Raw genomic sequence first — 26,057 nt, forward strand, 5'->3', positions numbered from 1 at the left:
GAGGTAATGATTTTTAATAACAAAGGAGAATTGATTTACTCCCATTAGATTATTAGTAATCCTAACACACTATAAAGACGTAGAACTTTGAATTGTTTTTCAGAAAACAAAAAGATTTGTCATTATGCATGGCACAATACCAGTCTGAGGGCAAGGACTTAGTGTGCTGGGAAAACTTTCATATTTAGTCAAATTGTATACATCTGGTAGCAAGTTCAGATTGAAGCTACAGAATCAGATGTAATTTATACGAAGACTAGTTGAATTCACACACTACTTATGAAACACTTTTACCTTAAAAAATAAGATGGAATTTCTGTAGAAATATTTAAGATACATAGGATGGCTCTTTTTCAAATAAACGATGGTATATATCAATATAGTTCTGGTCAGGTGGTAGAAATTGACTTTTTCATTATTTCATTGTCCTAACAGGCAGTGAAGAGACTCTAGCATGGCCAATGTCACCTTAGTGACAGGATTTCTTCTTGTGGAGTTTTCTGACATCCAAGAGCTTCAGATATTATATGGTGTGCTCTTCCTACTGATTTATCTGGCTGTCCTGATGAGTAACCTTCTCATCATCACTCTCATTACCCTAGACCAGCATCTACAGACACCAATGTACTTTTTCCTGAAGAATTTGTCATTCCTGGATGTCTTCCTTGTGTCTGTCCCAATCCCCAAATTGATTGTCAACAGCCTAACATACAGCAATTCCATCTCCATTTTAGGGTGTGCCTTCCAGCTACTTTTCATGACTTCCTTCTCAGCAAGTGAGATATTTGTCCTTACTGCCATGTCCTATGACCGCTATGTAGCCATATGCTGTCCTCTGCAGTATGAAGTCATCATGAACGCTGGTGCCTATACACTGATGGCAGGTGTTTCCTGGGCCATTGGAGGACTCTTTGGAACTGGGTATACTGCTGGCACATTTTTCATGCCATTCTGTGGCTCCAATGTGATCCCACAGTTTTTCTGTGATGTTTCCTCATTGTTAAGTATCTCCTGTTCTGAAACACTCCTAGTGGTGTATACAAGTATTGGGATAGGTATGTGTTTAGGCATATCTTGTTTCATCTGTATTGTGATCTCCTATGCTTATATTTTCTCCACTGTGCTGAAGATTCCTACCATAAAAGGTCAGTCAAAAGCTTTCTCCACATGCTTTCCCCATCTTGTTGTTTTTACTCTTTTTATTATAACTGCCTGTTTTGTTTATCTGAGAGCGACCTCAAATACACCCCTAGTTATTGATAGGTTGCTTTCTGGGGTTTACACCGTGACCTCCAATACTCAACCCTGTAATCTACAGCCTGAGGAACAAGGACATGAAATGGGCTCTTATGAGATTGCTGCAGAAAACACTTGGTCTCACATCTTTTAATACTAACTAACATCTATCCAAATAGATTTTCTCATCAGTTACCTCATTCCTAACTTTGGAACAATTTGATAAAAGAAAACTATGTACTCACATACACTAATGTAAATAAATTCTCAACAGCCTAATTGTCTGTTTCCAGTTCAGGTAGTGGCATTACACACAACTAACACATAAGTGTCACATGTTTCTCATGCAGTGGTCTTCAATGACAAAGAATCTCTTCATTTGTGGTATGATCTTCTAAAAGAATTGCTTGTTTCTCATGATGTTTATAATTTTTGTGATTTAATCTCATTTTCACTATTTTATTACATATTTTTATTTTATTTTATTTTTTTTTTGTTTTTGTTTTTTTTAATTTTTTTAAATGTGTTTTTTTTTTTTTTTCCAACCTGGAAACCTTCTTTTATTTTTTTATTTTTTTTTTTATTTTTTTTTTATATGAAGTTTATTGACAAATTGGTTTCCATACAACACCCAGTGCTCATCCCAAAAGGTGCCCTCCTCAATACCCATCACCCACCCGCCCCTCCCTCCCACCCCCCATCAACCCTCAGTTTGTTCTCAGTTTTTAACAGTCTCTTATGCTTTGGCTCTCTCCCACTCTAACCTCTTTTTTTTTTTTTTTTTCCTTCCCCTCCCCCATGGGTTTCTGTCAAGTTTCTCAGGATCCACATAAGAGTGAAACCATATGGTATCTGTCTTTCTCTGTATGGCTTATTTCACTTAGCATCACACTCTCCAGTTCCATCCACGTTGCTACAAAAGGCCATATTTCATTTTTTCTCATTGCCACGTAGTATTCCATTGTGTATATAAACCACAATTTCTTTATCCATTCATCAGTTGATGGACATTTCGGCTCTTTCCATAATTTGGCTATTGTTGAGAGTGCTGCTATGAACATTGGGGTACAAGTGCCCCTATGCATCAGTACTCCTGTATCCCTTGGGTAGATTCCTAGCAGTGCTATTGCTGGGTCATAGGGTAGGTCTATTTTTAATTTTCTGAGGAACCTCCACACTGCTTTCCAGAGCGGCTGCACCAATTTGCATTCCCACCAACAGTGCAAGAGGGTTCCCGTTTCTCCACATCCTCTCCAGCATCTATAGTCTCCTGATTGGTTCATTTTGGCCACTCTGACTGGCGTGAGGTGATACCTGAGTGTGGTTTTGATTTGTATTTCCCTGATAAGGAGCGACGCTGAACATCTTTTCATGTGCCTGTTGGCCATCTGGATGTCTTCTTTAGAGAAGTGTCTATTCATGTTTTCTGCCCATTTCTTCACTGGGTTATTTGTTTTTCGGGTGTGGAGTTTGGTGAGCTCTTTATAGATTTTAGATACTAGCCCTTTGTCCGATATGTCATTTGCAAATATCTTTTCCCATTCCGTTGGTTGCCTTTTAGTTTTGTTGGTTGTTTCCTTTGCTGTGCAGAAGCTTTTTATCTTCATAAGGTCCCAGTAATTCACTTTTGCTTTTAATTCCCTTGCCTTTGGGGATGTGTCGAGTAAGAGATTGCTACGGCTGAGGTCAGAGAGGTCTTTTCCTGCTTTCTCCTCTAAGGTTCTGATGGTTTCCTGTCTCACATTTAGGTCCTTTATCCATTTTGAGTTTATTTTTGTAAATGGTGTGAGAAAGTGGTCTAGTTTCAACCTTCTGCATGTTGCTGTCCAGTTCTCCCAGCACCATTTGTTAAAGAGGCTGTCTTTTTTCCATTGGATGTTCTTTCCTGCTTTGTCAAAGATGAGTTGGCCATATGTTTGTGGGTCTAGTTCTGGGGTTTCTATTCTATTCCATTGGTCTGTGTGTCTGTTTTTGTGCCAATACCATGCTGTCTTGATGATGACAGCTTTGTAGTAGAGGCTGAAGTCTGGGATTGTGATGCCTCCTGCTTTGGTCTTCTTCTTCAAAATTCCTTTGGCTATTCGGGGCCTTTTGTGGTTCCATATGAATTTTAGGATTGCTTGTTCTAGTTTCGAGAAGAATGCTGGTGCAATTTTGATTGGGATTGCATTGAATGTGTAGATAGCTTTGGGTAGTATTGACATTTTGACAATATTTATTCTTCCAATCCATGAGCAGGGAATGTCTTTCCATTTCTTTAAATCTTCTTCAATTACCTTCATAAGCTTTCTATAGTTTTCAGCATACAGATCCTTTACATCTTTGGTTAGATTTATTCCTAGGTATTTTATGCTTTTTGGTGCAATTGTGAATGGGATCAGTTTCTTTATTTGTCTTTCTGTTGCTTCATTGTTAGTGTATAAGAATGCAACTGATTTCTGTACATTGATTTTGTATCCTGCAACTTTGCTGAATTCATGTATCAGTTCTAGCAGACTTTTGGTGGAGTCTATCGGATTTTCCATGTATAATATCATGTCATCTGCAAAAAGCGAAAGCTTGACTTCATCTTTGCCAATTTTGATGCCTTTGATTTCCTTTTGTTGTCTGGTTGCTGATGCTAGAACTTCCAGCACTATGTTAAACAACAACGGTGAGAGTGGGCATCCCTGTCGTGTTCCTGATCTCAGGGAAAAAGCTCTCAGTTTTTCCCCGTTGAGGATGATGTTAGCTGTGGGCTTTTCATAAATGGCTTTTATGATCTTTAAGTATGTTCCTTCTATCCCGACTTTCTCAAGGGTTTTTATTAAGAAAGGGTGCTGGATTTTATCAAAGGCCTTTTCTGCATCGATTGACAGGATCATATGGTTCTTCTCTTTTTTTTTGTTAATGTGATGTATCACGTTGATTGATTTGCGAATGTTGAACCAGCCCTGCATCCCAGGAATGAATCCCACTTGATCATGGTGAATAATTCTTTTTATATGCTGTTGAATTCGATTTGCTAGTATCTTATTGAGAATTTTGGCATCCATATTCATCAGGGATATTGGCCTGTAGTTCTCTTTTTTTACTGGGTCTCTGTCTGGTTTAGGAATCAAAGTAATACTGGCTTCATAGAATGAGTCTGGAAGTTTTCCTTCCCTTTCTATTTCTTGGAATAGCTTGAGAAGGATAGGTATTATCTCTGCTTTAAACGTCTGGTAGAACTCCCCTGGGAAGCCATCTGGTCCTGGACTCTTATTTGTTGGGAGATTTTTGATAACCGATTCAATTTCTTCGCTGGTGATGGGTCCGTTCAAGCTTTCTATTTCCTCCTGATTGAGTTTTGGAAGAGTGTGGGTGTTCAGGAATTTGTCCATTTCTTCCAGGTTGTCCAATTTGTTGGCATATAATTTTTCATAGTATTCCCTGATAATTGTTTGTATCTCTGAGGGATTGGTTGTAATAATTCCATTTTCATTCATGATTTTATCTATTTGGGTCATCTCCCTTTTCTTTTTGAGAAGCCTGGCTAGAGGTTTGTCAATTTTGTTTATTTTTTCAAAAAACCAACTCTTGGTTTCGTTGATCTGCTCTACAGTTTTTTTAGATTCTATATTGTTTATTTCTGCTCTGATCTTTATTATTTCTCTTCTTCTGCTGGGTTTAGGCTGCCTTTGCTGTTCTGCTTCTATTTCCTTTAGGTGTGCTGTTAGATTTTGTATTTGGGATTTTTCTTGTTTCTTGAGATAGGCCTGGATTGCAATGTATTTTCCTCTCAGGACTGCCTTCGCTGCGTCCCAAAGCGTTTGGATTGTTGTATTTTCATTTTCGTTTGTTTCCATATATTTTTTGATTTCTTCTCTAATTGCATGGTTGACCCACTCATTCGTTAGTAGGGTGTTCTTTAACCTCCATGCTTTTGGAGGTTTTCCAGACTTTTTCCTGTGGTTGATTTCAAGCTTCATAGCATTGTGGTCTGAAAGTATGCATGGTATAATTTCAATTCTTGTAAACTTATGAAGGGCTGTTTTGTGACCCAGTATATGATCTATCTTGGAGAATGTTCCATGTGCACTCGAGAAGAAAGTATATTCTGTTGCTTTGGGATGCAGAGTTCTAAATATATCTGTCAAGTCCATCTGATCCAGTGTCTCATTCAGGGCCCTTGTTTCTTTATTGACCGTGTGTCTAGATGATCTATCCATTTCTGTAAGTGGGGTGTTAAAGTCCCCAGCAATTACCACATTCTTATCAATAAGGTTGCTTCTGTTTATGAGTAATTGTTTTATATATTTGGGGGCTCTGGTATTCGGCGCATAGACATTTATAATTGTTAGCTCTTCCTGATGGATAGACCCTGTAACTATTATATAATGTCCTTCTTCATCTCTTGTTACAGCCTTTAATTTAAAGTCTAGTTTGTCTGATATAAGTATGGCTACTCCAGCTTTCTTTTGGCTTCCAGTAGCATGATAAATAGTTCTCCATCCCCTCACTCTCAATCTAAAGGTGTCCTCAGGTCTAAAATGAGTCTCTTGTAGACAGCAAATAGATGGGTCTTGTTTTTTTATCCATTCTGATACCCTATGTCTTTTGGTTGGCGCATTTAATCCATTTACATTCAGTGTTATTATAGAAAGATACGGGTTTAGAGTCATTGTGATGTCTGTATGTTTTATGCTTGTAGTGATGTCTCTGGTACTTTGTCTCACAGGGTCCCCCTTAGGATCTCTTGTAGGGCTGGTTTAGTGGTGACAAATTCCTTCAGTTTTTGTTTGTTTGGGAAGACCTTTATCTCTCCTTCTATTCTAAATGACAGACTTGCTGGATAAAGGATTCTTGGCTGCATATTTTTGCTGTCTAGCACCCTGAAAATCTCGTGCCAATTCTTTCTGGCCTGCCAAGTTTCAAAAGAGAGATCAGTCACGAGTCTTATAGGTCTCCCTTTATATGTGAGGGCACGTTTACCCCTTGCTGCTTTCAGAATTTTCTCTTTATCCTTGTATTTTGCCAGTTTCACTATGATATGTCGTGCAGAAGATCGATTCAAGTTACGTCTGAAGGGAGTTCTCTGTGCCTCTTGGATTTCAATGCCTTTTTCCTTCCCCAGTTCAGGGAAGTTCTCAGCTATTATTTCTTCAAGTACCCCTTCAGCACCTTTCCCTCTCTCTTCCTCCTCTGGGATACCAATTATGCGTATATTATTTCTTTTTAGTGTATCACTTAGTTCTCTAATTTTCCCCTCATACTCCTGGATTTTTTTATCTCTCTTTTTCTCAGCTTCCTCTTTTTCCATAACTTTATCTTCTAGTTCACCTATTCTCTCCTCTGCCTCTTCCATCCGAGCCGTGGTGGTTTGCATTTTGTTTTGCATTTCCTTTAAAGCGTTTTTCAGCTCCTCGTGACTGTTCATTAGTCCCCTGATGTCTGTAGCAAGAGATTCTCTGCTGTCCTGTATGCTGTTTTCCAGCCCAGCGATTAATTTTATGACTATTATTCTAAATTCGCTTTCTGTTATATTATTTAAATCCTTTTTGATCAGCTCATTAGCTGTTGTTATTTCCTGGAGATTCTTCTGAGGGGAATTCTTCCGCTTGGTCATTTTGGATAGTCCCTGGTGTGGTGAGGGCCTGCAGGGCACTTCCCCTGTGCTGTGGTGTATAACTGGAGTTGGTGGGCGGGGCCGCAGTCCGACCTGATGTCTGCCCCCAGCCCACCGCTGGGGCCACAGTCAGACTGGTGTGTGCCTTCTCTTCCCCTCTCCTAGGGGCGGGATTCACTGTGGGGTGGCGTGGCCCGTCTGGGCTACTTGCACACTGCCAGGCTTGTGATGCTGGGGATCTGGCGTATTAGCTGGGGTGGGAAGGCAAGGTGCACGGCGGCAGGGGGGGCAGGCTTAGCTCGCTTCTCCTTAGGTGATCCACTTCAGGAGGGGCCCTGTGGCAGCCGGAGGGGGTCAGATCGCTGCCGGAGGTTTGGCTCCGCAGAAGCACAGAGTTGGGTGTTTGCGCGGAGCGAGCAATTTCCCTGGCCGGAGCCGGTTCCCTTTGGGATTTTGGCTGGGGGATGGGCGGGGGAGATGGCGCTGGCGAGCGCCTTTTTTCCCCGCCAAACTGAGCTCTGTCGTCCGGGGGCTCCGCAGCTCACCCTCCCTTTGTCCTCCAGCCTTCCCGCTTTCCGAGCAGAGCTGTTAACTTATGACCTCCCAGACGCTAAGTCGCGCTTGCTGTCAGAACACAGTCCGTCAGGCCCCTCCGCTTTTGCAAGCCGGACTCGGGGGCTCTGCTTGGCCGGCGATCCGCCCCTCCGCCCCGGCTCCCTCCCGCCAGTCCGTGGAGCGCGCACCGCCTCGCCGCCCTTCCTACCCTCTTCCGTGGGCCTCTCGTCTGCACTTGGGTCCGGTGACTCTGTTCTGCTAATCCTCTGGCAGTTTTCTGGGTTATTTAGGCAGGTGTAGGTGGAATCTAAGTGATCAGCAGGACGCGCGGTGAGCCCAGCGTCCTCCTACGCCGCCATCTTCCTCCGGAGCCTATTACATATTTTTAAATGAGGCACTTCAACAGGTACAGTGTCATAAAAAGCATTTGAACTACCAAGATAATATTTTCATATCACTTTTCTGATGGATCAGACTGTCTAGTGCTGAAGCAGAACAAAAAGTAAGCAAACATAATGCAGTAGGCTATGGGCCATTCTAGAGATGTTCCTACATCTATAAACAACACTCAGGAGAGACACATAAAACAGAGACAAAATCCTGGAGAGAAATACATCTCAGCACAGTTCCCCAAGATAACTCTTGATCAACTGGGTAAATAGTATTTCCAGAGAGACACCAGGCAGAGGTCTGAGTCTATAAGACATGTATGCCTGCATGTCTACCTGTCTATAATTCAGAAAGGCCCTTACTACTATTTATGGCATGATGAATGGTTCTAATGAGTGACATGAAGCTATAAAATATATTAATACTATAGCAGAAGTTTCTCACTTGAGGATGGACTCTCTTTTGACTTCTTCACTAGTGCCTCCAATATGTTTTTTTAATTAATTTGTACAAAACTACATAAAGATTCTATGTTTTATAAAAACTCTCTGAGATTTACATTGACATTGTTCCATCCTTCATTGTTTAAGGAAAATAATACAAAGGTTTCTTAGATATTTTCAATCGGATTCTCTTATTTTTAAATCATAATATAAATGTTTTATTGTCACTTGGATGAAAAGTGGTTGATATTTTAATCAACCACTTTAATCAAGTGATAGATGGTTAATATTTTTTCTCAGGCACAAATGATCTCATTTAACCATGTCCCCAAATATCCTCTGACAACTTTGGTTTTTACCATGCTAATATCATTTATAAATATATACTTATGCTTTTTCATATATGATAAAATACAATTTTTATATATCATATACATAAGATTATCTTTAAGATTTCCCATAGAATCCATGAAAAAGTCCCCACTTATTTTTGTTCTTTACCCTTAAAGAAAGAAATATGGCAAACATAATTGGATTTGTTTGATGGGTATGTGTATCAACTGTCAGAATTACCTGGGAAAATCTGTCAAAAAAAAAAAAAAAGATTCTTAGACTGCTTGTGGTTAAATTTATATTGTAAAAAAATGGTACTGGATTAAATATTTTGAAATTGAATATTTCATGAGAAATTCCTGGAGATATTTTTGTTCCCTATCTATAATGTGTTTTTATTATGAGAGAAAACACTAATTGAAAAACTATTTTTTTCTTTAGAAGACTGGCAACTGTTAAATATATGAGTGATTGAAAAGTCATCATTTTAATAACCCATATCACAAGTGATGTAATCAGTAACGGATACTAAAATCTTTAGGATAGAAGTTGTAAGGAATGACATATTCTCATGATGACAGGTAATGAGTTAGGTTGAATTTCCTGAAAGAATGTGAGAATGACATGTGCAGAAAAGGTTTTCTTATTTTTCTGTGATGCAGATCATAAAGCCTTCAGGTGAAGGGTGCCTTCTCTACTCCCCTTGGAAAGGAGCATCCATATCTCCAGAGGTAATGGGATAAGGAGAGTAATCTGACCAAATAGATCTTGAAATTATTCCCCCAGTTTATTATGCTTAGCTCTATTTCTCCTATTATATCTTTCCATGATTTTCCACTCTTCATCAGATCTAGCATAAAAACTCTCAGGTTCAATCATTTCTTTGGGTCTTCATTTCCTTATGAAAGCTCCCTTGTCATATAATACTTACATTAAATAAATTTTATAATTTTCTTTTATTGTAGGGGTCACAGTCAAGAACTGAAAGGGTATAGAATATTTTTTTTATCACCTACAGTTTCTAGTACTTGAACAGGTATTACTGGGTCAATGAATTAGCTCTGGATCATGCAGAAGGGATTATGGGAAAATTGGCAGAAGTTGGCAGAAAGTAAGAATTTTAATCAAAGTCAGCTCTCCTGTAACTCCGTAGTGCCCAGCTGAGAGAGAAAACAAAAACAAAAACAAAAACAAAAACAGAACAAAACAAAACAAAGCAAAACAAAACAAAGCTCTTCTTTATTGCTTCTTTTCCAAATTTAAAGTAGCAAGATAAAAAATGAAAACGCTTTCTTAGATTTTGACTCTGGTTAAATTGCTTTTGAGATACCTATCGATTATAGAAGAAAGCCTTTCTTTCTAGGGACAGCTATTGCATTCCTATTGCTTATTTGAGTCCCGAGAACATGGTTTGGCTTTCCATCCTCCTATGCATGCAGGTAGTTGGTTTCTACATGTTCAGGAAACCAACTGTCAGGTTGAGAACTCCCAGTCTGGCAAGAAATAAATGTGGGTTGTACCCCATCTGCAGCTAACATAGTATTGACCGTTACCAGCTATGGGGAGATTACCTAAGACTTTCTTTTGGCTATCTTTGGGAATGATTCAGGACCATTAAGAGGGTACATATTTTGCACTCTCTTTTGAGACATTCCTTGAGTTAATGATTAAATCAAAAAAGGCATATTAGCTTTGGTCTTTAATCCCTTGGTTTAAAACAAAAAAGAAAAACATTTTTAAGACTTTAATTCTTTCACAAATATTACCGCTCATTTTGGTTGAAAGCTAATAATAAGATTTTTGAAAGGGTATTTTTATTTTGAGAATTTTGTGGCCAGGAGCTGAAATTGGAAAGTAATTAGAAGGTGATATTCAGAATCTGATAGGAGATATTTTTTTTTAAGGTTTCTCTGTTCTTCCAGTTTGGTCCTGTTCTACCCATGGAAATTTCTCCAATGACTCAAACCCCTATTTGGAATCCCTACTGACTGTATGCCCTGCTCTGACCATCCCCTTCTTGTTGACATGATGTTGCTGAGAATAATTTGGAATTCAATCTGCTTCTTTTCTAATCTGAATCTGAAAAGAAGGTATGGATGCATTAAAATATTAAAAGATCTTATCAAAATGGCTCACCTGAGATTTCCTCCTTCTCATGATTTCCCCTTGTGTTTCCCCTTTTGCTACCTTAGAGTTTCCATTCAGTTCACTTGAATCCTTTGGCATATCCCCTATTGAGCCAATACCACCTCCATCCTTCTGTCTACTTCCACCAGATTTTTTCCAACTCTAGTTTCTACAGTCATTTGAACTTTGGGCCCCTTGCCAAGCCCTACCTCAAGGACTCTCAAGTAATTGAAAACCCCCCAAAAGCAAGTACTCAAAATTGAAAAGGTAAAAGACTACTTTGAAATAAACTACATGTTTTGGTCACTAGCGTGGTCATGGAAACATCCAGACAGCCACTAGATGTCTCCTCCATCACTCACCTACACTTAAGTCCACAGTCTGCATTAGATTACATTATCAGGACAAGGGAAGGTCTTGAAATTCTCCTCCACAAATGTTGGTAAGCAAACATCCTTAAATTATCCCATTTCTAGAAACACAATTCAGATGAAAATTTGAGTGGAGAAAAGACAAGACCTAACTATTTTAGACAAACCAGAAATATTACTCTATTTTACACACTCATGGCTACAGATTTAGAATAAGAGCTATAAGTTCTCTATTTATATCTTTTTGCATGTTTGTGTATATTTATGTTATAAATGTTTGGTATATTTCTACCTCCATATGGTATTCATAAATGTATAGAATTTCTTTTAAAGGATGGTTTTTAAGTTTATATATTTATTTTGAGAGAGACAGAGTGTGTGCCTGAGATGGGGAATGAATGAGAGAGAGAAGGAGGGAAAATCCCAAGCAGGCTCTGTGCTGTCAGCACAGTACTGATGCAGAGCTTGAGTAATATTCCATTATATATATATATGTGTGTGTGTGTGTATACACATATATATAATATCATATATAATGTGTATATATATTATTTGTGTATGTTTACATTATTTGTGTATATGCATTATATATGTGTGTTTATATATATTATATATAAATATATTTGTATATATAATATATTATGTATAATACGTATGTACATATAGTATTTGTGTATACATACATTATTTGTGTGTGTATATATATTATTTGTATATATACATTATATATATTTTTATATATAAATATATCACTTATTTTTTATCTATTCATCTATGGGTGGACACTTGAGTTGCTTCCATATCTTGGCTGTTTCAAATAATTCTGCAGAAAACATAGATGGTGCATATAACTTTTTGAATTAGTGTTTTCATTTTCTTTATGTAAAAATACTCAATAGTGGAATTAGTGAATTATATGGTAATTGTATTTCATAATTTTTGAGGACCTTCCATATTCTTTTCTACAGTGGCTGTACCAGTTTGCATTCCCACCAACAGTGCATGAATATTAACTTTTCTCTGCATATTCACCAATACTTGTTATTTTTTGTGTCTTTCATTTTAACCATTCTCACAAGTGTAAAGTGATAACTCATTGTGGTTTTAATTCACACTTTCCCTGATGAGTGATGTTGAACATCTTTTCATGTGTCTGTTCACCATCTGTATGTCCTCTTTGGAAAATTTCTATTCAAGTTCTCTGCCCTGTTTTTAAATTGGATTATTTGTTTTGTTGTTGAGTTGTATAAGTCCTTTGTACATTTTGGATATTAAACTCTCATCAAATGTATGGTTTAAATTTTGTTCTTATATTTAGCAGATTTCCTCTTCATTTGGCAATGGTTTATTTTGTGCAGAGCTTTTTAGTTTGGTGTATTCATATTAGTTTATTTTTGCTTTTGTGTCACTTGCATTGGGAGACAAATCTACAAAGATGTCACTAAGACAAATGTCAAGGAGTTTACCACCTGTGTTTCTTCTAGGAATATTGTGGTGTCAGGTCTTATATAGAATTATGTGATCCCTTTTCAGTTAATTTCAAAGTATCAGTCTAGTTTGTTTCTTTCTCTTTTCTCTCTTTCTCTCTCTCTCTCTTTCTCTCTTTCTCTCTTTCTTTCTCCCTTTCTCTTTCTTTCTTTCTTTCTTTCTTTCTTTCTTTCTTTCTTTCTTCCTTTCCTTCTTCTTTCCAGAATGTGGCTGCTCAGTTTACTCAGCACCATTTATTGAAAAAGTATCTTTTCCCCATTACATATCCCTAGTCTTGTCTGTAGATTAATTACCCATATATGTCTGGGATTATTTCTGGCCTTTTAATTCAATTCATTATCTATGTGTCTGTATGTGTACCAATATCATACATACTGCTTTTATTATTATAGCTTTGTAATAGTTTGAAATTAGGGAGTATTATACTACAAGCTTTGTTCTTTCTCAAGATAGGTTTGGCCATTTTTGTTTATTTATTTGTTTGTTTGTTTACTTATGGTTCTATACATCTTTTGGCATTATTTGTCTTACTTTTGTGAAAAATGCTGTTGGAATTTTGATAGGGATTGTGTTGAATTTGTATATTGTTTTGGATAGTATGGACATCTTAGCAATACTAATTTCTCAATCCATCAGCATTGAATATTGTTCTATTTATTTATCTCCTTAAATTTCTTTCATCAGGTCTTTCTTGGTTAAATTTACTTGTAGGTGTTTTATGTTTATTTTATGTAATCATAAATGGTGTTATTAATCTTTCTTTTTTGTTTCATCTTCTGTGTATAAATGCCACAGATTTCTATATATTAATTTTCTATTTTCCAAATTTACTGAGTTTACTTATTAGTTCTAACAGTGTTTTTTTGTTTGTTTTGTTTTGTTTGTTTGTTTGTTTCTTTTATTTTGGCAGAGTCTTTAATATTTTCTATGCATAGTGTCCTATCATTCACAAATAGTGACAGTTTTACTTTTTTTCTGATTTGGATGGCTTTTATTACTCTTTTTTCCCCCCTAATTGTTGTGGCTAGGACTTTCAATACTATGTTTAATAGCAGTGATGAACATGGACATCATTGCTTTGTTTCTGTTCCTTAAGAAAAAGTTTTCAGGGGCGCCTGGGTGGCGCAGTCGGTTAAGCGTCCGACTTCAGCCAGGTCACGATCTCGTGGTCCGTGAGTTCGAGCCCCGCGTCGGGCTCTGGGCTGATGGCTCGGAGCCTGGAGCCTGTTTCCGATTCTGTGTCTTCCTCTCTCTCTGCCCCTCCCCTGTTCATGCTCTGTCTCTCTCTGTCCCAAAAATAAATAAACGTTGACAAAAAAATTAAAAAAAAATAAATAAAATAAAAAAAGAAAATAAAAAAAGAAAAAGTTTTCAGCTTTTCACTATTGACTATAATGTTAGGTGTCACTTGTTATATATGGCCTCCATTATGTTGAGTTACATTTCCTCTATTCCCACTTTGATGAGAGTTTTTTTTATTATAAACTTACAAGAAATTTGTTATAATAAAATGGATCTTGTCAAATGTTTTATGCATCTATAAAGATAATCATATTTATGTATCTTTCATTTGGTAAGGTGATGTATCACATTGATTGATTTGTAGATGTTGAACCCTTCTTGCATTCCTGGAATAAATCTCACTCGATCATGGTATATTATCCTTTCAATGTATTGTGAAATTTGATTTACTAACGTTTTGTTGAGAGTTTTTTTATTTTTTTCCATTTATATTTCTCAAAGTTTTTTTGGCCTGCAATTTGCCTGTGTGGTGTCCTTGTCTGGTTTTGGTGTCATGGTAATGTTGGTATCATAACATGTATTTGAAGTTTTCCCACCTCTTCAATTTTCTTGTAAATTTTGATAAGAATAGGTATTAAATCTTTGAATGTTTGGTAGAATTCACCAGTGAAGCTATCTGATCCTAGACATACTTTGTTTGGTGGTTTTTTATTATAATTTTAATTTCCTTACTAATAATCTAGTCAGAGTTTTCTATTTCCTTGGAAAACTTCATTTCCTTGGAAATGATGCACATTTCCAAAATTTATACATTTTTCCTAAATTGTCCAACGTGTTGGCATATAATTGTTCATGGTAGTTTTCTTTTTATTCTTTGCATTTCTGTTAATAGTTATAAATTCTTTCATTTCTTAAAACAATTGTAATTGTTTTAATGTTTACTTATCTTTGACAGAGAGAGAGAGAGAGAAACAGAGAGAGACAGAGAGAGAGGAGGTGGAGGTGAGAGGAGGAGACAAAGAATCTCAAACAGACTCCAGGTTTTGAGCTGTCAGTACAGAGCCTGAGGCGGGCCTTAAACCTTTGAACTGTGAGATCATGACCTGAGCCAAATTCAGAGGCTTAACTGACTAAGCCACCTAAGGCACCCTCCTTTCATTTCTGATTTATTTCTCTTTTAATTTTTGTTTTTTGGTTAGTTAAGGGTTGTCAATTTTGTTTGTCTATTCACAAAACCAACTCTTATTTTTAATGATCTTTTCTATTGTGTTTTAAGTCTCTATTCCATTTATCTCTACTCTGATTTTTATATTTATTTCTACTAATTTGATGTTTTGTTTATTCAGTTTCTAGTTCTTCTAGGTGTAAAGTTGGATTGCCTGAGTCTTTTCTCCTTTCTTAAGGTAAGCCTATATTGCTAAGAACTTCTTTCTTGGAACTGCTTTTGCTGCATCTTGTACATTTTGGTACATTATATTTCTGTTTTCATTTCTCCCTAATATGTTTTAATGTTTGCTTTGATTTTTTGGATGACCCATTGGTTATTTAGTAGCATATCACGCAATCCTTACATTTTTGTGGTTTTCCCATTTTCTTCTTTAATTGTTTTTATTTTTTCAGAAAGGAACAGGGTTATTCAAGAGGACCCATTTCCTTCCTTAAATTAATTTCTAGTTTAATGCCTTTATGGTGAGAAAATTATTTTATATGATTTTAATTTTCTTGATTTTACTAGTGCCTGTTTTGTGACCCAATATATACTCTATCCTGGAGAATATGTCATATGTACTGGAAAAGAATTTGTATTCTTCTGCTTTAGGATGGCATATTCTGCACATATTTATTAAGTCCATCTCATCTAATGTGTCTATAAAAGCTGTTGTTTCATGATTATTTTTTTTTCTTAATGATTTATCCATTCATAATAGTGGGGAATGAAAGTCTCCTACTATTTTTATATTTTCAATTACTCATTTTAAGTCTTTTAATATTTGCTTTATATATTTTGGTGTCCCTATGTTGGGCGCATGGAGATTTACCAATGTTATATCTGCCTGCTGGATTAACATGTTTCTCAATATATAGTGCCAGGTTTTGTCTTGTATTCCATTTTCAGTTTTAAAATTTATTTTGTCTGATATCACTATAGCCACTACAGTTTTTCTTTGTATTTTTTTTTTAATTCTCATTTGAATAGAGTGCCTTTTTTCATTCTTTCACTTCCAGCTTGTGTATAACCTTACTTCTAAAGTGAAACTCTGGTAAGCAGCAGGTGGATGGGTTGTTTTGTTTTTTTTTTGTTTGTTTGTTTTATTTAATCCATTCAGCCATTCTATGTCTTTAGATTTTATCCATGCAGCCATTCTATTTCTTTTAACCAGCAAATTTAGTCCATTTGCATTTAAAGTAATTATTGATATTTTAATACTTACTGTGATGTTGTTCTTGTTTTCCTGGCTGTTTCTGAAGTTTCTCTCTGTCATTTTCTTCTTTCCTCTCTTCCTTTGTGGTTTGATGACTTTCTTTAGTGTTATGCTGAGATTTATTTTTCAGTTTCATTTGTATATTTATGTTTTATTTTCCTTAGGGCTATTATGAAGTTTATATAAAATATCTTATGTAAATAGTTCTGTTTTAAGTTGTTAACAACTTGATTACATGCATTTCAAAGGTTTAGTCTTTACTTCTCCTTACACATTTTAGATATTTGATGATACATTAACATCTTTTTTTTATTTTATGCTTCCCTTAACTAATTATTGTGATTTTAATTTATTTGTCTTTTCACTTATATGCTTGCTAAATACTGATCTACTAACATTGTTATATATTTACTTTTTCTTTTTTTATTTAAAAAAAATAATGTTTATTTTTGAAGGAGAGAGAGACAGAGAGTGAGTTGGGGGATGGGCAGAGAGAGAAGAAGACACAGAATCTGAAGCAGGCTCCAGGCTCTGAGCTGTCAGCACAGAACCTGATGCAGGGCTCAAACCCACAAACCGGGAGATCATGACCTGAGCCGAAGTCGGACACTCAACCAACTGAGCCACCCAGGTGCTCCTGAATTTACTTTTTCAAATGAGTTTGTTTTTCCTGTCTTTCATGTTTCCTTACATTAATTAGTGCCATTTTTTTTCTCCTTAATGAAGTTACCTTAACATTTCTTGTGAGTCCAATATAGTCGTGATAAACTCCTTTAGCTTTTGCTTATCTGGAAAGTTCTTGGTTAAAGTTTTCTTTCTTTTTCTGTTTTGTTTTGTTTTTTCCATAACACTTTGAATAGGTCATGTCTCTCACTTCAGCCTTCAGTTTCTGCAGAAAAACTTCTGAGAGGCTCATGTGGTTTCCCATGTATGTAAGGTCTTTTGTTTTGTTTTGTTTTGTTTTTTTCCCATGATGCTTTTAGGATTCTCTCTTTATTCTAAAATGTTACCATTTTAATTATAATGTATTTTGATGTGGATCTCTTTGAGTTTATCTTATTTGGATTTCTCTGGTTTCCTGGACTTGGATGTCTAATTCCTTCCTGAGATTAGACAAGTTTTCTGCTATCATTTCTTCAATTTTGTTTTCCTGTTCCTTTCTATTTCCCTTTGTTTACTGGCATCTCTGTAATTTTATTCTCCTTGATGTTATCCCAGTTGTCCCTTAAGGCATTTTTACTTACACCTCGTGTTTGTTTGTTGATTTGTTTGTTTTCTGCTGTGTCCAGGTTTCATTGTTTTGTCTTCCAGTTCACTGATTTGATATTCTATTTTATCCAGTTTGCTGTTAGACCATTGTGGTGTATTTTTCATTTCAGTTATAACTTCTGTTTGGTATATTCTTACATTTTCTATCTCCTTAACTATCTTCTAACTATGTTTATTTACATGTGCTATGGCACATGAAGGAGTGGGGCTGGTTACTAGCCCAATGGTGAGGCATGGTTGTTTCAGGGTGTTGGTGGATAGGGCACTCTGCCTACTGTAACCAGCAAGAAATAAGGAGAGTTATAAAACGGTATGGGCCTATGCTTATATTAGTGATGTAACCTGAGATTAATATATATATATATATATATACACATATATATATACATACATATATATGTATATATATATGGCCTATGCTTATATTAGTGATGTAACCTGAGATCATATATATATATATATATATATATATGGCTCCTGCCAGTATCACAGGTCCCCAGGAGAGTCTTTGCTATTTTTTGCTTCTCTGGCAGACTTCTTGAGCTTAGTAAATGGATCTCCTTTATCTTTGGTCTATATACTTTTCAAATGTGTGTTTTTCTGGATTCTAAGTTGAGTGAGTCTATGTTTAAGCCCTTTAAAAGTGGGTTTTCCAGTACTTCCGGATTTATAATCTTCCTTATAGTAATCCCGATATATTTTCACAGCCCAGTGTTTTAGGGGCTCATCAATGTTGTGCAGTATCAAAAGGTTGGTGTGCTTGATGGCAAGATTTAATCTTTCACTCCTTAGGGGAACATTCTGTACATTTGATGCATCCTTAATTGTGAATTGCCATACCTAAGGTATGTTTTTCTTAATGGGGTGTCTGTGTATTTGCCTCCTTTTCATTTCAATGTTGTCCAATTATATGTTGTTTTGAAGCATCTATTTATCCAGTTTTTAGTCTCTTTCATTCCATATATAGTTATAGACTCATTGTGTCCTTGGCAGGAAGTGAATTCTGGATCTTACAAAAATGCAATGTTGAACCCAACTACATAATTATTAATAACAAGTCAATTAGATTGATGTAATAGGGATTATTGTTTATAAAATAAGTTTTTAATAATATTTTGAAAATTTATCTACTTAAAAATAGTTTCAATAATTTTTTTTATTTACTTGTAAGTTAGTTAACATATAGTATAATAACAATTTCAGGAATAGATTTTAGTGAATCATCATTTACATTTAGCACCCAGTGCTCATCCCAACAGGGGCCTTCCTTAATGCTCATCACCCATTTAGCCTATCTTCCCACGCAGCACCCCTCAGTTTTTTCTCTATACTTAAGGGTCTCTTATGGTTTCTCTACCTCTCTGTTTTTATCTTATTTTTGCTTCTCTTCCTCAATGTTCATCTATTTTATTTCTTTTATTTATTTATTTTTTTAAGGTTTATTTAATTTGAGAAAGAGAGAGGGCACTAGTGGGGGAGACGCAAGAGAGAGGGAAACACAGATTATGAGCAGGTTACAGGCTCTGAGCTGTCAACACAGAACCCAATGCAAGGGTCAAACTCACAAATGGTGAGACCTGAGCCAAAGTTGGACACTTAACTGATTGAGCCACCCAGGTGCCCCTCATCTGTTTTGTTTCTTAACTTTCACATATGAGTAAAATAATATGATAGTTGTCTTTCTCTGTCTTATTTTGCTTAGCATAATACTCTCTAATTTCATCCATGTTTCAGCAAATGGCAAGATTTTATTATTTTTGATTGCTGAATGATATTCCATTGTAAAGATGATGTCATATGTATACTAGATCTTCTTTATCCGTTCATCAGTTCGTGGACATTTGCGCTCTTTATATACTGTGGCTATTGTCGAAAGTGCTGCTATAAACACTGGGGTGCATGTGACCCTTCGAATCAGCATTTTTGTATCCTTTGTATAAATGCCTATTAGTGCAATTGCTGAATCATGGGGTAGTTCTATTTTTCTTTTCATTTTTGGAAGAACATCCATTCTGTTTTCCATTCTGTTTTCCAGAGTGCCTGTACCAATTAGCATTCCCACCAGCAATACAAAAGGGTTCCCCTTTCTCCACATCCTCACTAACATCTGTTTTTGACTGAGTTGTTAATGTTAGCCATTCTGACAGCTGTGAGTTGATATCTCATTGTGGGTTTTGATTTGTATTTCCCTGATGAGGAGTGATGTTGAGCATCTTTTCATGTGTGTGTTAGCCATCTGGTTGTCTTTTTTTGGAAAAGTGTTTATTCATGTATTTTGCCCATTTCTTCACTGGATTATTTGGTTTTAGGATGTTGAGTTTGATAAGTTCTTTATAGATTTTGGATACTAACCGTCTATCCGGTGTGTGATTTGTAAATATCTTCTCCCATTCCATCAGTTGCTTTTTAGTTTTGCTGATTGTTTCCTTTACTTTGCATAATCATTTTATCTTGATGAGGTCCCAATAGTTCATTTTTGCTTTTGTTTCCTTTGCCTCTGGAGACATGTCTGGTAAGAAGTTGCTACAGCCAAGGTACAATAGGTTGTTGCCTTTTTTCTCTTCTAGGATTTTGATGGCTCCCTGTATTACGTTTAGACCTTTCATCCGTTTTATTTTTGTGTATGGTGAGAGAGTAGTCAAGGCTCATACTTCTGCATGTTGCTGTCCAGTTTTCCCAGCACCATTTCCTGAGGTGACTGTCTTTTTTTTCCATTGGATGTTCTTTCCTGTTTTGTCAATAAGTAGTTGGCCATACATTTGTGGGTCCATTTCTGTGTTTTCTATTCTGTTCCATTGAGCTATATGCCTGTTTTTGTGCCAGTACCAGACTGTCTTGATGATTACAGCTTTGTAATACAGCTTGAAGTCAAGAATTGTGATGCCTCTAGATTTGGTTTTCTTTTTCAACCTTAGTTTGGCTACTCAGGGTATTTTCTGGTAACATACATATTTTAGAATTGTGTGATCTATATCTGTGAAGAATGCTAGTGTTATTTTGATAAGAATTGCATTGAATGTGTAGATTGGTTTGGCTGGTATTGACATTTTAACAATATTTGTTCTTCCAATCCATGACCATGGAATGTTTTTTGATTTGTGTCTTCTTTAACTTTTTTCATTAGCTTTATATAGTTTTCAGTGTACACATTTTTCTCCTCTTTGGTTAAGTTTATTTCTAGGCATTTTATTTTGGGGGGTAGGGGGCAATTTTAAATGGGATCGATTCTTTGATGTCTCTTTCTGCTACTTCATTATTGGTATATAGAAATGCACCATTGTACATTGATTTTATATCTGTGACTTTGATGAATTCATGTATCAGTTCTAGCAGTTTTTGGTGATGTCTTTTAGGCTTTCACATAGAGTGTTATGTTGTCTGTGAAGAATGAACGTTTGACTTCCTCCCTGAAGATTCAGATGGCTTTTATTTATTTTTGTTTCTTGATTGCTGAGGCTAGGACTTCAAACACTATGTTGGATAACACTGGTGATAGTGGACATCCCTGTTGTGCTACTGACCTTAGGGGGAAAGCTCTCAGTTTTTCCCCATTGAGGATGATATTATTTGTGTGTCTTTTGTATATGGCCTCTTCAACCACAATCAAGCAGAACACATTAATTACATAAAAAATGAATGAACTGGGGAAATGCAAGATGGCAGAGTAAGAGGATCTTAAGCTTATCTCATTCCATACTTAGAGCTAGATATCAATCATATCCAAGGAAATAACCAGAAAGTGATCTAAAGACTGGCAGAACAAACTACATGATAAATGTAGAAAAGAAGCTGCATCTGAAAGGTTAGGAAGGACAGAAACAGTGGTCAGGAGCTGTCCACAGAAGGGAGGAAGCTCTTGTCATGGAGAGGGAAAAACACCAAGGAGCCCATAGAGGGAAAACAAATCCCTGTAACATCTGGCTTTTAAAACCACAGGGACTGAATCCTATAAGTTTGTATAGCCAATGGAGCTTAGAGCCTGGAGTTTTAAAAAGCTGACAGCACTGGGTGAACCAGAAGCATGACTGAGTCCCCATCCTTAGAAAGACAACCCAAGGAGAGGCAACATACAAGCAACACCTTGCACAATGAGAGGAAAATCTGTTTATACTGATTTCAGAGCATGTTGGGAGACTTCATGGAGACTAAAGGAGCTGGCAAGGACAATTTACCTCCCCTATCCACAGCATAAACACATAGCCACCTGTAGGAGGCAGCACTACACAAACACTATGTAACTTGCTAGCAATGAGCTCACCCAGGTGCTCTTCTGAGGATATACCTTCTCCAAACATGCTGTCCTTGGTCCTGGGCTCCATGAAAATTTTGTTAACTCTACATATACCTCCACCCAGCTTCTGTGTGCACGCACTATGCCCCCACAGCCACTACAGTTTGGGGGCTCTGGCCTAGGGCTAGCATCTCAATGCAAATCTTGATAATGCCATGCATGTGCCCTGCCCTGCTGATACCCTCACAGACACACCATGCCACTGGTCACCAACACTACCACCATGTTCTATGACCCTGCCACCACCAGGCTGTGGGCTTCTGGACTAGGACAAGTGGTTAGTGAAAGTTTTGTTAAAACCACCACCACACTTCTGAGCACTTCTGCTGTCATTTCCCATTAAAACTTGCCTGCCTGGATCTCAGTAACGTCAGAGAGAGCAAGCACAGCTTACAACAGGCAAAGACTCAGTGCAGATGTCTGGAATGAAAGAAAAAGTGACTCAGACACAATAACAAGATACAAGCAACATACATACAAGACCCACCTGAAGTTCCAGTTCCTGCTGAACAGGGGACCCTGCACTGCATGGCAATACAGGACCTGTTATTAATAAAACCACTACTTTTAAGAGCAGAAAACATGATTTTCCTAACCCACAGATATACACAGAGAGAGGTAGAGAAAATGAGTAGACAAAGAATGTGTCCCAAATGAAAGAACAGTATAAAATTACAGTAGGACATCTAAGGGAAAGGGAAAGAAGTAATATGCTTGATAACAAATTTTAAAGTAATGATCATAAAGATAATCACTATACTTCAGAAAAAGGTAGAGGACCCCAGTGATACCCTTGGAAAAAGAAATAAGAAATAACATATCAGATATGAAGAACTCAAAAAATAAAATAAAATATATAATTGATTAAATAAATGGTAGCATTCAGGAAATAGAGGAACATATCAATGACCTAGGCGATGGAGTAATTTAAAGGAATCAAGCTGAACTGATTAGAGAAAAGCAAATACTGCATAATGAGAGTAGACTTAGAGAACTACATGATTACATCAAGCATGATAACATTCACATTCACACCCAGAAAGAGAAAAGAGGAGGGGGGGGCAGAAAATGTATTTGAATAGATAATAGCTGAAAACTTCTTGAATCTGGGGAGGTAAACAGAGACCCAAATACAAGAGGCACAGAGATTCCCCAACAAATTCAACCTAAACAAGTCACATATAATTAGACACACACACACACACACATATATATATAATTAGACACATAATTAAAATGGAAAACATAGTCATAAAGTAAGAGTTTTAAAATTTACAAATTTACAAGAGATAAGAAGACAGTTACATACAAAGGAAACACCATAAAGTTATCAGTGGATTTTTCAGAAGAAAATTTGCAGGCCAGAGGAAGTGGCATGCTATATTCAAAGTGCTGAAAGGGAAAAATCTCACTAAGAAATACTCTATCCAGGAAAGATAACATTGGGAATGGAAGAAAAGATAGTTTCTCAGAAGAACAAAAACTAAATAAGTTTATGACCACCAATCTAGCCCTAAAAGAAATATTAAAGAAGACATCTTGAATGGAAAGGAAAGACCATAAACTAGAGTATGAAAATAAGAAATTCTGTAAATATCAAGCAGTTAAGGGATTCACAAAATAAAAGGATATAAAATATCCTAGAATATGGAGAGTAGAGGAGTAAAGAATGGGTTCAAACTTAAGTGGTCATCAACATAATATAGACTACTACATATAGAAGACGTTATATGCAAACCTAATGATAACCATGATTGAAAAACGAGAAATAGATATGCAAAGAAAAAAGAGAAGGGAACCCAAGTTTGTCACTAGAGAAATCCAGCAAACCACGAAAAAGAGCACAAGAAAAAAAATCAGATAAAAGCTACAGAAACAACCACAAAACAGCAACAAAATGGAAAAAAAATACCTATCAATAATTACTTTGAATATAAATGGATTAAATGCTCCAATAAAAAGACATAAGGCTATGGAATGGATGAAGACACAAAACCCATCTATATCCTACCTATAAGAGACTCATTTCAAACCTACCAAATGCAGATTCAAAGTGAGGGTATGGGACACCTGGATGACTCAGTGGAGCATTCGGCTCTTGATCTCAAGATTATGAGTTCAAGCTCCACCTTGGTTGCAGAGATTACTTAAAAATAATGTCTTAAAAAAGTGGGGATAGAGAAAAAAATTGAGGGGATAGAGAAACATTTATCACACAAATGGTTGTCAAAATAAAGATGGAGTAGCAATACTTATATGGAACAAAATAAACTTTAAAATGAAGTCTGTAACAAATATAAAAAAAGGAAACTATAAAATCATAAAGGGACAATCCAAAGAGAGGGTATAAAAATTGTAAATATTTATGCACTCAACATGGAGGCACCCAAGTGCATAAAACAATTAAAAAATAACATAAAAACATTCCATCCAGCAAAACTATCATTTAGAATAGTAGGAGAATTAAAGACTTTCTTACAAGCAAAACCTAAAGGAATTCATGACCACTAAACTAAACAGCCCTAGAAAAATATTTAATATTTAATATTCTTTGAGTGGACAGGAAAATATTGTGAGAATATGAAAGTAAAAAACAAAAAAGCAATAAAAAACTAAAAAGGATTAAAAAAATAGGATTCAAAGAATTCAAAGGATTCAAAAGGATTCAAAAAATAGAAGTTTATAAAATATGATATCAAATAACTGATTGTGGAGGGAGAGGAGTAAAGAATGAGTTTAAAATTAAGTGATCCCAGGGCATTCGGGTGACTCAGTCAGTTAGGCTTCCAACTCTTGATTTCATGATCTCACAGTTGTAAGATCAAGAACTGTGTTGGGCTCTCCAATGGGCGGGGAGCCTGCTTAAGATTCTCTCTCTCCCTCACCCATTGCCCCTCCCCTGCTCATGCACGTGCACTCTATTTCTCTATGTCTCAAAAAATACATAAATAAATGTTAAAATTAGGTAATCCTCAGCTTAATATAGATTGTTAAATGCGGAAGATGTTATATATATAAACCAAATGATAACCACAAATCCATAACTCAAGAATGAATATGCAGAAAATAAGTAGTAAGGCAGCTCATGAGGTTATACAACAGACTTAATAGAACATAGAGAAGAAAATTGACCAATACATAGAGGGCTTTCAGACCTGGTCTGAGCCCAATAAAGTTGACTGTTTATTAAAAAAAAAAAAAAAAAAAAAAGAAAGGTAAGGCATGCAGTATATCAATAATGAAAACAAGCAAACCAGGACAGAGAGAAAAAGAAGAAAATATAAGAGAAAAACTCCAAAAGTAACGACAAAATCAGTAACAAAATGGCAATAAATACATATCTATAAAAAAATTAAGTTTATTTATGAGAAAGAGACAGAGAGAGAGAGCACAAGTGGGGGAGGGGTAGAGAGAGAGGGAGACACAGAATATGAAGTAGGCTCCAGGCTCTGAGCTGTCACCACAGGCCCAACATGGGGCTTGAACTCACAACCATAAGATCATGACCTGAGCTGAAGTTGGATGCTTAATGGATTGAGCCACCTAGGCACCGAATACATATCTATCAATAATCACTTTGAATGCAAATGAACTAAATGCTCCAATCAAATGACAGAGGGTGACAGAGTGAATTAAAAAAAAAAGTCCATCCATATCCTGTCTAAAAAAGAGTCATTTCAGAACTAAAAACATCTGCAGTTTGATAGCATGGGGATGGACATTCATTATGCGAATGGACATCAAAAGAAAGGCAGACTAAAAGTTCTTGTTTCAAACAAATAGGCATTAAATCAGGGACAGTAGCAAGACACAAAGAAGGACACTATACAATCATTAGGGGACAATCCAGCAAGAACATATAACAATTACAAATATTATGTGCCCAAGAAGGGAGCTTACAAATATATAAAATAGTTAACAAATATAAACAAACTAATCAATGGTATTAATACCAGAGAACTTCAATACCACACTTACATCAATATATTGAGCATCCAATCATAAAATCAAGAAAGAAACAGTGGTTTTGAAGGACTCACTGGACCAGATAGATTTAACATATATATTCAGAACATTTCATCTTAAAAGAGCAGAATACACATATTTTCAAGGGCACATGGAACATTCTATAAAATAGATCACATACTAGCCCACAAAAAAAGCCTCAACACATTAAAAAAGATTGAAATAATACTCATGCATCTTTTCTGATCACATTACTATAAAACAAGAAATCAAGCAGATGAATAAAATCTGGAAAGACTACAACTAAATGGAGGTTAAATAAAATGCTACTAAATA

At 36.2% G+C, this 26,057-nt stretch overlaps 1 protein-coding gene across 1 annotated transcript; it reads left to right on the forward strand.

The window, feature by feature from the left end:
* The first annotated feature begins 454 nt into the window (after positions 1-454).
* Positions 455-1,400, forward strand: LOC124509145 (olfactory receptor 14A2). The gene is given in 2 exon segments (XM_047075723.1): positions 455-1,287; positions 1,289-1,400. Coding segments are annotated over 2 exon segments (945 nt in total).
* The last annotated feature ends 24,657 nt before the right edge of the window (positions 1,401-26,057 follow it).

Source organism: Lynx rufus, unplaced genomic scaffold (genome assembly GCF_022079265.1).
Source record: "Lynx rufus isolate CCGP_SWC_20201006 ecotype Redwood Valley unplaced genomic scaffold, mLynRuf1.p SCAF_1, whole genome shotgun sequence".
Taxonomy (NCBI): domain Eukaryota; kingdom Metazoa; phylum Chordata; class Mammalia; order Carnivora; family Felidae; genus Lynx; species Lynx rufus.